This window comes from Neoarius graeffei, chromosome 16 (assembly GCF_027579695.1).
Source record: "Neoarius graeffei isolate fNeoGra1 chromosome 16, fNeoGra1.pri, whole genome shotgun sequence".
In the NCBI taxonomy this organism is placed as follows: Eukaryota; Metazoa; Chordata; class Actinopteri; order Siluriformes; family Ariidae; genus Neoarius; species Neoarius graeffei.
In genome coordinates, this window is record NC_083584.1 from 26429045 (window position 1) to 26443958 (window position 14914).

The 14914-nt window shown below is 40.6% G+C and overlaps 1 protein-coding gene across 1 annotated transcript in view; it reads left to right on the forward strand.

The window, feature by feature from the left end:
- The window catches only part of nt5c1aa (5'-nucleotidase, cytosolic IAa), a 56454-nt gene extending 47119 nt beyond the window's left edge, over positions 1 to 9335 (forward strand). Inside the window, exon 7 of the mRNA XM_060942027.1 lies at positions 8663 to 9335. Within this exon, the coding sequence (XP_060798010.1) occupies positions 8663 to 9019 (357 nt within the window). The 3' untranslated portion in view covers positions 9020 to 9335. The remainder of the gene's footprint in view (positions 1 to 8662) is intronic.
- The last annotated feature ends 5579 nt before the right edge of the window (positions 9336 to 14914 follow it).

Genomic DNA, 14914 nt, shown 5'->3' on the forward strand with positions numbered 1-14914 from the left:
AGCATGCTGTCATCATGACTTCGAGATTAACATGAAATGACAACTATTTGTCTTACAATGCGCTACAAATACTGAATTTATGTTGATATAATAATTACCAAAAACTTTAGACTGCACTAACAACGTCATTTGTCTGCCAGAAAGGTAGGCTAATTTGATGGCACAAGTTAACAACCTAACGTTAGTTAGTGGCATGGTTCACAAACCAAAACGATGGGGAGTTTATCCTAAAAACGTGAAGTTTAGGATTCTTTTTGGACTCACTGTGTCGAGACGTTTTGCTGGTATCAGCTGGAAGGGTGATGCTCCGACGCTTCAGAAATCGCCTAATATCCATTTCTTCACCATTTCTTCACACACGTAATCAGTGACTAATGAATCTCGCAGTCTGCTGGCTCCCGCAAGAGGGCGAGCGGTAGACAGACAATTACTACGCGTAGGCTACGCAATGTTGATAAAACCCACAAGAACTTGTGCAGGATCTACTAGGTGTAGGCAATTGAAAAATAACGGAAAAGCTGTTTTAATATCTGTATAAAACAAGAGACATACGTGCGTAAACTGTATTTAGAGGTGGGTAAACGATGCTTGGACGTGCGTAAACTATATTTAGAGGTTCATAAACGCTATTTCCTAAAATCTGGAGGTGGGTAAACGGCGTTTATGTGCGTTTACGCACCACTACATCCCAGGTCGCGCGTGATGAAAAGAAGTCTCTGATCAAACAATGTGCACAGCGCTTTTAGTTAGAAGGAATCTGGTCGCTTCTAACTTTAATTAACTGCTTTGGGCGGCAGTTCGTAATGTTACTATAATACGAATAAAAACCGGTTGTAACTTGATCTGAGTTTAAATCGCGCGATTCTAGAGTTTACCGTGGCCAAAGTTAAATGAAAGAAAAGCGCTAAATTGTGGATGCTCTGAGAGCAGATGTCTCCTTTGTCTGTTACCGCGTGGTTCACAGAGCCGAGGAGATAGTGTCTCTTTATGCCTACAGATCCAAGTCCTAGGACCAAAGAGGAAGAGAGTAGCATGCCTTAGTTTCTTATGGAATCATGGAGGAAGTGTCGTAGGTGATCCCGCCCCAGCATGATGCAGGTCAATACGGAAGCTGGCCAATGGGACCTGTAGTTTCTTAAAGGAACTGTGTGTACCTACACCTGCGACCCTGTAGAACAGGATAAAGCGGCTAGAGATAATGAGATGAGATGTATTATCTATTAATAGTGTGTGTGAACATGTGTAGAGAGAGACATTAAATGTCCTCATTACATTCAGGGGAATTAGCTCAAGTGGTAGAGCACTTGCTTAGCATGTAAAAGGTAGTGGGATCGATGCCCACGTTCTCCAAAACAGCAACTGCCCCCTTGCTTGCATTTTCTTAATTTCCTGAGGGAACCCACCCAAAGGGATCAATAAAGTTTTATCTAATCTAATCTAATCTAATCATCAGATGAGTCTGAATGGTCCATGAAAAATGGTCTTCATGACCTGAGGTTTCCAGCATGCCATAAGTTGATAGCTGGGGTGAGATCAACTTCTTTACAATCGCGTGATTGTTTCTAAACAGCAGCTCCATCCTCTCCAGCTCAGCCGACTTCATGACAGCCAGGGACTTGAAAGCAATGCTGTCCTGTAGTGAACCAGCCGTCTTCACCAGTTTTGATGTTATAGTACCGATGTGTGCATTTGACTTTTCGTGGTCCTTTTATAGTTTTGAGTTTAAAATTACTGGTGCCTGTCTTTGCCAGACTTTCTACAGTCTTCGCAGTACATGGTATTTGCGGTTTTGCTACGAACTAGCCAATCTCACCCGAACTTCCAGTTGTCATTGAACTGTCTTATCTTCCTATTAGTGTCTTGTTCATCTCCATGGCTGTAGCCAGCTCTGAGGCCCCCGTGGTCCAGACCTCGGTCATTTTTAAGAGCTGAAAATACATTTGTATGCTAAATATTCAACTGGATAAAAAAATAAAGAACATTAAAACGTTTCCATAAAAAGTGCATTGTTAATTATGTTAAATGTTGATTCTGTCTTCTGTGTCTGTTACTGTGCGTGGCTCTGAGACCAAGAACACAAAAACGAATGAGCGCGCGACTTGGGGGAGGAACGCAGTGCAGGAGACACAGGGTTTCCATGGTAACCATCAGTGCACTTTCATGAAGCTGTTAAATTTACATTTTCGAAGGAGCGCAGTTGTAGCCTACCTTGTTTGATATTTTAAAAATAAATCATTCGATAAGCCAAAGCAATGGAGCACTTGCATGTGACATCACAGCCGATCCAGATTGTGACAGACGCCATCTTGTCGGTCAAACGCCATATTTCCTCCTTCTACTTCTACTTCTGGTTCTACTTCTGCTTCTACCTTTTCTTCTGGAAAAACCTACTATATACAATTCTACTACAACGGCTGCGGCTACAAGCTCTCCCTACCTGTGCACGTTTTTTATGTTTTTTGTGTGTATTTTTGCGTGTTGTTCGTCTGTACCGGATTTCAATATCCACTACAACCGTATGGACTTACTGGACATTGGTTTCCAGCAGAAAATGACGGTTTGTAGCGATTTCCATCGCATGCACAATATTCCGGACGAGAAAAAAAAACAACATTCCGGACGAGATAGCGAGACCAGCGGGGTCTCTGTGGATTGTTTTTGGAAGCAAAGCTAAGGAGGCGGCACCGGGAGCAGAAGCAAAAGCGAGGCTGCAGAGCCGGCCTGTTGACTAAGCTCAGAAAACAGCCATTCAAATCTCCACTGCTAAGCCTCTACCTCTCCAACGCCAGGTAAACAAGACGGACGATTTGGAATTACAGCTGGAATTACCTTATTCTATTCTATAATTGGCTGGTCAGTGCTATACTCAATACTTAAGTGACTTACCCATCCAGTGAGGATCATTTTCTTGTTTACAAGATGCCACATCTGAGTCGCTGACAAATCCTGAATTTCTGTAAAGATAACTGTCCAGAGATTTATAAGCACGCAGTGCTTCACCACTGAACAGCGAGGGAAAGTTGATGAGGTAATTATACACGTCCGGGTATTCCACCTCTGGCAGTTCCATATCCACTGACAAGGTCGTGAAAACTCCGTCCGGAAAGCCATAAGGGTCACTAATCTGTAGGTCGTTTATTTTAGACATATATCTAGTTATCTGTTCATTAGAAAAATGAGCCGTGTAGTCCGTCGGTTGAAATTGATCCATTCTGTACACGAGTGCAGCAATATTCAGCTGTGCTGTTGACTGACAAGATGGCGGCTGTGTACTTTCCGGTCACGTGACTGCAAGATCTCTATAGAGTGGAAAGTTTAAACTTATGTTTGCCTTGGATAACTTTGCCTAAAACATGGTGGTGTATACTGATTTTTTTCCCAGAATGTATTTTTTTGTGTGTAGGTGTAACGGATGCCAGATTGTTAATGTATCTTATGCCGCTTTTCCACTACAAACGCGGCTGAGCCGTGCCGTGCCGAGTCGAGCTGAGTCGAGCTGAGCGGGGCTGTTGGAGTTGCATTTCGACTACAACCGCGCTGAACCGTGCTGGCTGGAAGTGGGTGGACACATTGGGTGGAGTTAGCGAAAGTGGGTGGACGTCATGTGATGCCGTTAAGCAGCGCAAACAGTGACATCAGTGACAGTGGCGGAACAAGTCAGAGCCGGGCCGGGGGCGGGGCAAATGACCGGGCCCTTTATTAAAGCTTATCATAACATCATTTTAGGCTACAAAATGTCCGCAACTGCGGTGTTTACCAATTTCAACACTACCGGGTGCAACTATGTTATTTAGTACATCAAGTCCTTCAAACGAACATGTAACTCAGAAACAAAAAACATTAGGATACTGTACATGGCTCATAATAAAACATCAATAGCCTATACTGCGCACATTATTTGAAGGGCATACGAATGAGCGCTCAGAGGTTGCAACGCTGACAGGAAGAGTCAGAAATAAAAGGAGGGCGGTGCAAACCTCACTGAATGCACTGTGTTTACCAATTTCAACACTACGGGGTGCAACTATGTTATTTTGTACATTAAGTCCTTCAAACGAACATGTAACTCAGAAACAAAAAAAAACATTAGGCGACATACTGTACATGGCTCATAATAAAACATCAATAGCCTACTGCGCGCATTATTTGAAGGGCATACGACGAGCCTTGTGCTCCGCGAACTCGTCCACTATGCTCTGTATGTCACTGATTCAGTGACCTTTTAAGCGGTAGTCTCACGACCCGAATAGTAAACAATAAACATGGAGGACATGGAGTCGTTAGTGTTGCTGGTCTCGGTGCTGTGGCTTGTTGTCACCGACAACACCAACAGATACTGGCAAGAGCGTATAGATGAGGCGAGGCGCATAAGGCTTCAGAAATTCTCGTAATTCATAATTATTCTTCTTCCGGGTTTGCGGTGTTTACAGATCCCAGCGCGCTCGCGGGGCGTGTGTGGGCATGTGAGGACACTCCTCCTCACATGTGCACCAATCAGTGCACAGGGGAGTGTCTGCTCACGCCCCCAACCTCAGTCGGCACGGTTTGGCTCGCTTCAGCCCCACTCCAAAACGGTGCGAGTTTTAGGGGCTAAGCAGGGCTGAAACGAGCTGAGCCGTGCTGGTTTTTGGTAGTCGAAACGCGAGCCGTGTCGGGCTGAAGTGAGCTGAAGCGAGCTGAAGTGAGCTGAAAAAGGGTAGTGGAAAAGGGCCATATGTTACATAGGCTACATGGTTAGGGGATCTTTTGTCCTCATTGCTTGGGCCAGATCAAACCATTAAACAAGCTTAAATTATTCTTACTCTTGCCACATACATGATTTTTTTTCAAAACTGATGATATTCAGTTCAAACACCATTAAAAGTAATTTCAGGAATAGATCTCTTGTATGACGTGTAATTCACCCCCTCATTTAAATATGTTGAAAATTTTTCGGTGCGCGCTTTGCACGTCACAGACCTCGGTGATTTTAAAATGCTGCTCTGGCCCTGCTCATCTCTGCCCCTTTTTTCCTGAGCAGCAGGGTTTGAAACTCCAGCTATATGCTGCCACATCGTGCGCTTGTCAGTCGTCAGCAACTTTGTTGCTTCGTTCATTAACCGCAGGTTACCGTATCATTGATTTTATCTGAGACGTTAACAAACGTTCTAAATAATTCTAACATGTTGTGTCACAATATTTATGCAGGTGCTCATGGGAGTTGTAGGCACGTAATATCACATTGCAATACGTTTATTATATCAGATGCCTTCAGAGAAAACTACAATTAAAATATATTGTCATACCACAGAATAAACCACCCGCCAAAGTGGCTAGTGGGACTAAAGTCATTACCCGCCAAAGCCGAATTTTACCCGCATTTGGCGGGTGGGCGGGTGCTAATGTAAAGCCCTGTAAGGAAATTAATCACAAATTCACATCACAAATTTGCATGTGACTTAATCTCAAACAGTTATTCAACATTTACAAACACACAATCTGACAGCACACTTTATTCAGCTTGCAATTTATCCCTTTGAACCTCCAAATCAGGGCTTGTTACTTGGGACTCTAGTAAATCAGGGCCGCAGTTGCCAGAATATTAGATTACCTATTTTATATCTACTTTGTATTTATAGTTGTTGGCCATTATATCAGGTAAACATACCATATAGGTCATATTATAGTAGTGAAATTGCTGACTGTAACCCATCTGCAGTTTCTCTCCATTCTGCTTTGTCCATGAGTGAAAGTGATACTGGATCATTCAGTGCGACAGTGACACTGATATAGTAGTATGTATAAGGTACAGAGGTGTTATACTGTATCTCACGAACACCGGTGCAGTGGTCGAATACTGACACAGAGGAAAGGCTAGATGATTAACACACACACTACATGGAACAAGATGATCTTTAGTCTTTTCAGTGTATCAGTACAGTAGTTGATTGTAATTATGTGGCTGGTATCAAGTCAAGTCAAGTTTATTTGTATAGCGCTTTTAACAATAGACATTGTTGCAAAGCAGCTTTACAGAATTTGAATAACTATAAACATAAGCTAATTTTATCTCTAATCTATCCCCAATGAGCAAGCCTGGGGCAATGGTGGCAAGGAAAAACTCCCTCAGACGACATGAGGAAGAAACCTCGAGAGGAACCAGACTCAAAAGGGAACCCATCCTCATTTGGGTGACAACAGACAACATGACTATAACATTAACAGTTTTAACATGAAGTCAGTTTCGTTGATGTTATAACTCTTCATTGATGGAAACTTGAGTGCAACACTGTTCATGACAACTGCAGTCCTAGAGTTAGCAAGTCAACTGTAGTCCATAGCCATAAGAGCATTACTGTAAGTGTCCAGAGCATCTTCCAAGTGTGACTTTCATCTGTCCATATGGGGCCGTCCTCCACAGGAGCAATGTGATGAGACTCTGACCAGACATAGGGCATCAGGATGGATCAGGCAGGTCCAAGGAGCAGAAGAGGTCAGCATCTCAATCTCAGGATAGACTGGTATATGTTATAAGGGTTTAAAAAAAACCCAGCCAAACAGCTACGCACTCATACCAGCACCACACACACACACACACACACACAGCCATGTCAGTATAACAGCTGTGTGATCTGCCATCCAAATAATATCTACTCAGTGGTAGTTCCTTCCTATTGATGTACATAGTAACCAGTGGCAGCTGGTAGTCTTTCAAACAGGGGAGGCTGGTCAGTTACGATATTTCCAGATTTTAAAAGAAAAAAGAAAAAACACATCAATTTTGCCCATACTCTTGCCTCTGATCTGGCTGATTGTTGGCAGGGTCACAAACTGTGAAATAACAGGTTCTTTTGGCCCATTAGCCTACTGTCCAATATACATGATGGTGGTGTTGGGGGGGGGTATATTTTAACATTTTATATTTTAAAATTGTGGCATGTTGTTTAAAAATTGATCATTATTGAAAGCAGCTCTTTGTCAGGAACCTCAGCAGTAACAGCAGAGTGTTCTGGAATAGGCACAAGCACTGACCTTGGGGAGCCAAACATAGAGCTGGGTGCCACACATTTCATTCAATGACACTTTCCCTATATTTTACTTATTTTGACTGAGAAATGTTTTATTGACAATTTTGATAACCCTTCACTTTTAATCCAGGTCTGTAGTGTGAAATGTTCTCGGCTGTGTTTTTGTTTAAAAATGTTTTCCAAATTGTAGCTGTGTTTAATTCATATCCAGAAAAATATATATTCCAATATAATATACTCAGCATAAACATTTTAAATAGATTCTATATTTTTGGTCCATCCATGACATAAGTAGCATATTTACTGTTGTTGATGTGGGTCACGTATTATTCCCTACCTTTTTCACCAAGTCAATTTGAGGCGTTGGTCTACCCTGCTCTTTAATTTTAATTTTTCCCGCGAAAGGAAGACTGGCAAATGGCTTCACCAAAATTAAATCAGCAATGCTCGGCATCCGTGCGCAGCTTTCTTGCTAGCTGACTAGCCCCCTCAAGTTCAAGTTCAGTCACTCAAATAAACGAAATTTCTGGAACTAAGATAGCAAACTTGACAACACTATATTTACACTTTATTTACAATGAAAATATATACAAACTTAAAAAGCTGGTAGAAACCGTATGTAATGAATGAAATCGAAATGTAAGCTGATCTCTTACAATACGCCGCACCACTTGTGAATCCGCATGGGACTGAACTGAAATTCACCGCTGCCTGTCTATAGTTGAAACGAGCTGTCAATCAAAGAAAATATCCGGCCGCTTTCACCAATCACCAGTCTCCTCGTGGAAAGCTTTGCCATGTCCCTCCCACTGTGAGGCTGGGAGTCTGTGGGCGGGTGTTTTCGCAGTATTTGTCCAATAATCGTCTTGCATTTTGATATTGAAAAGTGCATAGCCCCCAAATGCCATTGAAGTCCACTGAGGCTGGGAGTCCGTGGGAGTCCATGGGCGGGCGTTTTCGCAGTATTTGTCCAATAATCATCTTGCATTTTGATATTGAAAAGCGCATAGCTCCCAAATGCCATTGAAGTCCACTGAGGCTGGGCTGCATCGCGTTGTCACGAGGGGGAAAAACTCACGCACACATTAGGCGAACTGGGGAAAGTTATAACGGAATGATTTCGCACTGTAGTTGGGTTGAGCACATATATTTCTATGATTCTGGATCTGAAATAGCAATGTTATAAGGTCGGCTATAACATAAGCCTAGCACAATTCATCCTACACGATGTTCGTCATTTTTAGAGGAGGCTGAGCCTCCCTCGTTGTCTTAGAGCAATCGCCCGTGATAGTAACAGATGAACTACAGTTAGTAATTGTGTAGCTATAAAGTGACCTATATGGTAAATTTATCTAAAAATGACTAATAATTTTATATTGTATATGATACAGTATACATACCCAACAAGGTGTCAACTGATTTTTAAATAAATACAAACTCAAATAAACTGGGGAAGCCATGGCCTAATGGTTAGAGAAGCAGCTTTGGGACTAAAAGGTTGCCAATTCGATTCCTTGGACCAGCAGGAATGGCTGAAGTGCCCTTGAGCAAGGCACCAACCCCCAACTGTTCCCCAAGCTGCTCTGGGTATGTTGTACGTCACCAGTAATGTAGTAATGAATATTATATTTATTTCTTCTCTGAATGACTTATAGGGTCCACTGAAAAGCTTCCTTGAGGCCCTCGGAAAGCTCCAGAAGAAGTTCTATGCTAAAGGCCACAGGTTAGACTGCCCCATTCGCACCTATCTGGTGACTGCTCGCAGTGCAGCCAGCTCAGGTATCCGTGCTTTAAAGACTCTCCGTGCCTGGGGATTGGAAACAGATGAAGCCCTGTTTTTAGCTGGAGCTCCCAAAGGCCCCATGCTGGAGAAAATACGACCCCACATCTACTTTGATGATCAGATGTTCCATATTGAAGGTGCTGCAGAGATGGGCACGATTGCTGCACATGTACCGTACGGGATAGCACAGAAATACCCTCACAAAAAGAGTGCAAACTCCGACAAGTAAGGATGGGAATGGACATTAGACATTGTACTGGGTTTCCTTGCATGACTCAGTAACCCAGCAACAAGATATTTACTTTTTTTTAAAACCAACATTACATAAAATACTGAGCTGATTGGCTGATTGACTGACTTATATGACCATTCACATCATGAAGACACAGTTGGAGAAAAAAAAAGACTTATCCTTGCATTTGTCTCTTTGTCATTCTTGTTTTATTCATTAATTTGTAAATAACTCCGTGCAGTTGGGTGAATATTCATTCACTGAAATGAAAAAGCTCTATCTGTTATAGGTTTTGGCACCCTTTTATCTTTTGGATAGTATTATGCTGGTAATTGGGATATAGTGTGTGCTATGATAGCTTTCTATCATAATAAGCTATGATAAATAGACAATACAGAATGTTGCCATTTAAACCCTAAAGCAGACTATATTTTACATTTTGTATAGAATATATTTATATAGATTTTATACTGCATATTTTCTAAAACAGCAACTCTGTCAGTAGTTTTGGCTACATGATAATGATAAATCAGGTTTATATTAATGCACTCATTCGAACATCATATTGTTTCTTTAGAAACAACTAACAAAGAAACAACTTAACTGTATGGCAGACAGATTTTAAAAACATGTAACGCTTGATATGATGATGTTTTCTGTGAAAAGACATTTCTTTAATGTTTATGGAAGGGGTCTGGAATGCCAGACCTAAAAAAAAAAAAGATACAGTAAAAAAAAGGCTGATGAGGGAATGATTATTTGTAGCTGCTATAATGCAAGAGATAACAGGAACTAACTTGCTTCCTTGGATGCTCCACAACATTAAATATAAATATAAACGGATAAAACATACAATGTATCATATATTAACAAATAAAAAAGCTTTAGTTTTGGCAAACTGCTGTGGAGTCAGGCTACATCACATCACCCTGTCGCTGATTATTTTTTTCTATTTTTTTAAACAGCACACGCTGTTATGTTTTATTCCTCATACATACAGTAAAATATTGTGTATTATATCCCTCATCAAAAAATTCCCATGCAGGGATTGGCCAAGGATGGCTCACGTGACATAAAATAGTTCCACAATTGATTAAGCAATGTATCTTATGACACCAAAAAAAAAAAAGGATATAGTGTGACTCAGTCATGATATACCTTGGATATGCCATGAACTGGCGTCACAATTTCACGTTATATGGCCGACTCAAGTCACAGCTGTGGCTCCGTGAGCATTTCTGTGTGAGTAGATCTATGTATCATGATCATGTCTAGCGAGGCAGGGGATAGCATGGTACATTGCACATGTGCAGGTCAAAGGTCGCGCCAACATAAACAACAAACATGGCTGCCTCCAGTGAGTTTATGCCGAGATTCAATCTTAACACTTAGTTTGGAATTTTTTGATGAGGGATATAAATCAAATATACCATACACTTAGAGGCACTGGTAATTATGGATTCTCTTTGGTGCCTGGCATCGTACTATTTTCTTGGGGGCTGCGCCCCTTACAAAATAGTACTATGACAATCACCTATATGAGAATCTATAATTTCAGCCAGAGCATGGCATATTTGATTATTCTATAAAGTAAAGGAAGAAACTGTAAATTGGTGTACAGAGAGACTTGTATTTTTATGAGACATAAATGTACTATAACTTTATATATTTGTTTATGCAATGATGTTATTTGGTCTGTCCTGTACATGTTCATGTAGGGGTCTTCTGTAAAGAAGTCTTCTGGCCTCAGTGGTAAATATCTTCTTCTTCTTCTTCTTTTTCTTTTGGCTGCTCCCGATTAGGGGTCGCCACAGCGGATCTTTCGTCTCCATTGCTCCCTGTCTTCTGCATCCTTCTCTACCACACCTGCCAGTTTCATGTCCTCTCTCACCACATCCATGTATCTCCTCTTTGGCCTTCCTCGTTTTCATTTGCCTGGCAGTTCCATCCTCAACATTCTCCTTCCAACATGCTCTGCATCTCTTCTCAGGATGCGCCCGTACCATCTCAGTCTCATCTCTCTTAGCTTAATTCCCAAGCTCTCCACATGTGCTGTCCCTCTGATGGGCTCGTTCCTTATCCTGTCCAACCTTGTCACTCCCATTGCAAACCTTAACATTCTCAACTCCGTCATCTCCAACTTTGCCTCCTGTCTCTTCGTTAATGGTATAGTGTCCAATCCATACATCACAGCTGGTCTCACGACTGTTTTATATATCTTAACTTTCACTTTTGCTGGGACTTTCCTATCACAAATGGCTCCCGAAATCCTTCTCCAACTGCTCCACTCTGCCTGCACTCTCTTTCTCACCTCACTATCGCAGCCCCCATTTTCCTGCACAGTTGACCCCAGGTACTTGAATTCACCAACTTTCTTTACGTCTACTCCTTGCATCTTCATCCTCAGTGGCAAATATAAAATATTAAATATGGCATGAACTATTGCAGGACCATTGCTATGAAAAATGAAGACATAATATCTCTAAAGACTGCATGTGAACTGAGTTTTGCCACAATGATGAAAGTCATAAAAAACAGTTAATAACACTTATTACATGTTCTAGAAACAATACTTTGTTTGCCTATAAAATGGGATGATCACGCAAAAACAACGAGTCAATCAAATCTGCTTGAGAAAAAATAAAATGTTTAAAAAGAGGACTATCAATTGTCAAGTTATATTTGCTGTGATTCAGATTCACTCTTAGAGAACATTAAATTATATCAGAATTAAAACTGGGCAATTTTAACATCAAGTAAAAGTAAGAGTAAGAATAAAAGTATATTTCTGTTTGAAGCTAAAATTAGCCCCTTTTAATTATCCCATTAAACATGTTTATAAACTGATTTTACTAGACTGGGGTGGGCTTCCTGAAAACCTCTTAAGGCTAAGAGCATCTTTAACTACCTCTGAAGATCCATTTTTAAACTGTGGTTTTCCCGAACAATGTCATAGCCAAAGTATTACTTTAGTTTGCTCTTAACTTAGGATCGACCTGGATCACTGTTCCACAACAAAGAGCGTCTCCTCACAGCTGAATACACAGAATGCACATGGACCTCCGAGGGACTCTCACAATCAATGGGCGGAGACTCGTGTTGAATCTGCTGCCGGTGTGAAATTATTTTTCTTGTACGTTGCAAGTACATTGAGTTAATAATTAAATAAATATACGCAAAACATTATGAATATATTTCAATATGTTATGGAATTACATATGTATAGCATAATGTAACATTGATATCACCACATTGTAATCAAATTTAACTCCATTAGGCAAGTGATTATCTCATTTAGTGGCATAAATGAGAAATTTCTGCAACTCTAACATTGTGTTAGATATACAACACAATGTTTTATTTCCGTCCCTAGAAAATTATATGTATAAATGCACATAAAAATTTACTTTAAAATACATTTCCTTATTACACAGAATGTCCTGCACATTGATCTGATTTCAAATTTAAGATATATAATTGTCTCATCTCATCTCATCTCATCTCATCATCTTTAGTCGCTTTATCCTGTTCTACAGGGTCGCAGGCAAGCTGGAGCCTATCCCAGCTGACTACGGGCGAAAGGTGGGGTACACCCTGGGCAAGTCGCCAGGTCATCACAGGGCTGACACAGAGACACAGACAACCATTCACACTCACATTCACACCTACGGTCAATTTAGAGTCACCAGTTAACCTAACCTGCATGTCTTTGGACTGTGGGGGAAACCGGAGCACCCGGAGGAAACCCATGTGGACACAGGGAGAACATGCAAACTCCACACAGAAAGACCATCGCCGGCCACGGGGCTCGAACCCGGACCTTCTTGCTGTGAGGCGACAGCGCTAACCACTACACCACCGTGCCGCCTATATATATATATATATATATATATATATATATATATATATATATATAATATATTTGTAAGGATTAATAAAAACTACCTAAAACACTGAAAAATAGCATGTGTTACCAGTCCCCGCACTCTAACTTTATACTTAACTATGAAATATTATGATTAAAATCCTTCAGAAACAGTATTTCTTTGGCACTGTTGTGTGACTCCATAACCTATCCATGGTTTAAATATATTTTTTTCATAAGAAATCCACAATATCTCAGTTAAAATACACATTTTAGTCCTGTCCCTGGGTTTCCACTCAGTCCTGTTACCCAAACATATTACCCCATCTGACAAATTTGGAACATTCCATAAATCACATGCTCAACAGGAAGTTACATCAGTTGTGTCTTCTGAAGGCCATGGGAAGACCAAAAGTTAGTTCTCTCATTTACTTTTCTGTATATTTGATGATTTTTTAACTTTGACTGATAAGGTCAATGTCAACATATTGTCCTGTTACTTAAATTATTTCTTAGATGATATTTGTTTATTTTAAAAATACAGATTTTTGGTAAATCACTAGAATGTGCTAAGTGTGGTCATGCTATTAGCGATGACGCCATGTGGCTTAATTCCATGTATTGATCCTAGGCTAAAAACTCAGTCCTGTTACTTTCAGAGTTTTGGTAACAGGACTGAAAAAAATGCAGCCATCTTTGACTTCCAGACCTTGTAACGTAGCCTGAGATTGACCAATACACATTTTGAATAGTTAAATATGTGTGTTATTATAATCAGTGTTGAAAAGATATAACAAATTAAGTTTAATTTGGGAGTGGTACAACAAGCAAATGGCACCCATTTGGTGGAATGTCCCATATATATATATATATATATATATATATATATATATATATATATATATATATATATATCACCCTCCACAATTATTGACACCCCTTGTTAAGATATGTTCTTAGGCTTCTAATAAATTCAAATTTTTTTTAATAATATAGGACAACAATGCAAAAAAAGAGAAAAATCCAACCTTTAATTCAAGTGCATTTATTCAGTGGGAAAAAAATCCCACATTAAGAAATAATTCTTTTACATGAACTCATGTGTGCCACAATTATTGGCACCCCTGATGTTAATACTTTGTACAACTCCCTTTTGCCAACAAGACAGCACTTAATATTCTCCTATAACATTTCACCAATACACATTTCACAAGATGGGAGAATACAGAGAGAGGGATATTTGACCATTCCTCTTTGCACAATCTCTCTAAATCATCCAGAGTCCTGGGTCCTCTCCTATGCACTCTCCTCTTCAGCTCACCCCACAGGTTTTCAATTGGGTTGAGGTCTGGGGACTGAGATGGCCATGGGAGGAGCTTGATTTTGTGTCGGTGAACCATTTTTGTGTAGATTTGGCCACATGTTTAGGGTCATTATCTTGCTGAAAGACCCAGTGATGACCCATCTTCAGCTTTTGGGCAGAGGCCACCAGATTTTGATTTAAAATGTCCTGGTATTTCAAAGAGTTCATGATGCCATGCACCCTAACAAGGTTCCCAGGGCCTTTGGAAGAGAAACAGGCCCACAGCATCACCAATCCTCTCCCATACTTCACACTGGGCATGAGGTGCTTTTCTGCATACTCATCTTTTGTTATGTATTAGAGTGTTTGTTGCCAAAAAGCTCTATCTTGGTCTCATCTGACCAAAGCACATGGTCCCAGTTGAAGTCCCAGTACCGCTTAGTGAACTCCAGATGTTTACGTTTATCCTTGTAAGTGAGAAAAAGCTTTTTCCGTGCATGCCTCCCAAACAGCTTGTTGGCATGTAGATAGCGCCTGATGGTTGTTATGGAGACTTTGTGACCCCAAGATGCTACTCTTTGGTGCGATTCTCTAACAGTGAGCTTTGGAGAACTTTTTACTTCTCTTACCATCCTCCTCACTGTGAGTGGTGGCAAGATAAACTTGCATCCTCGTCCAGTCTTGTTTGCCACTGTTCGAGTTGTTTTACACTTCTTGATGATTC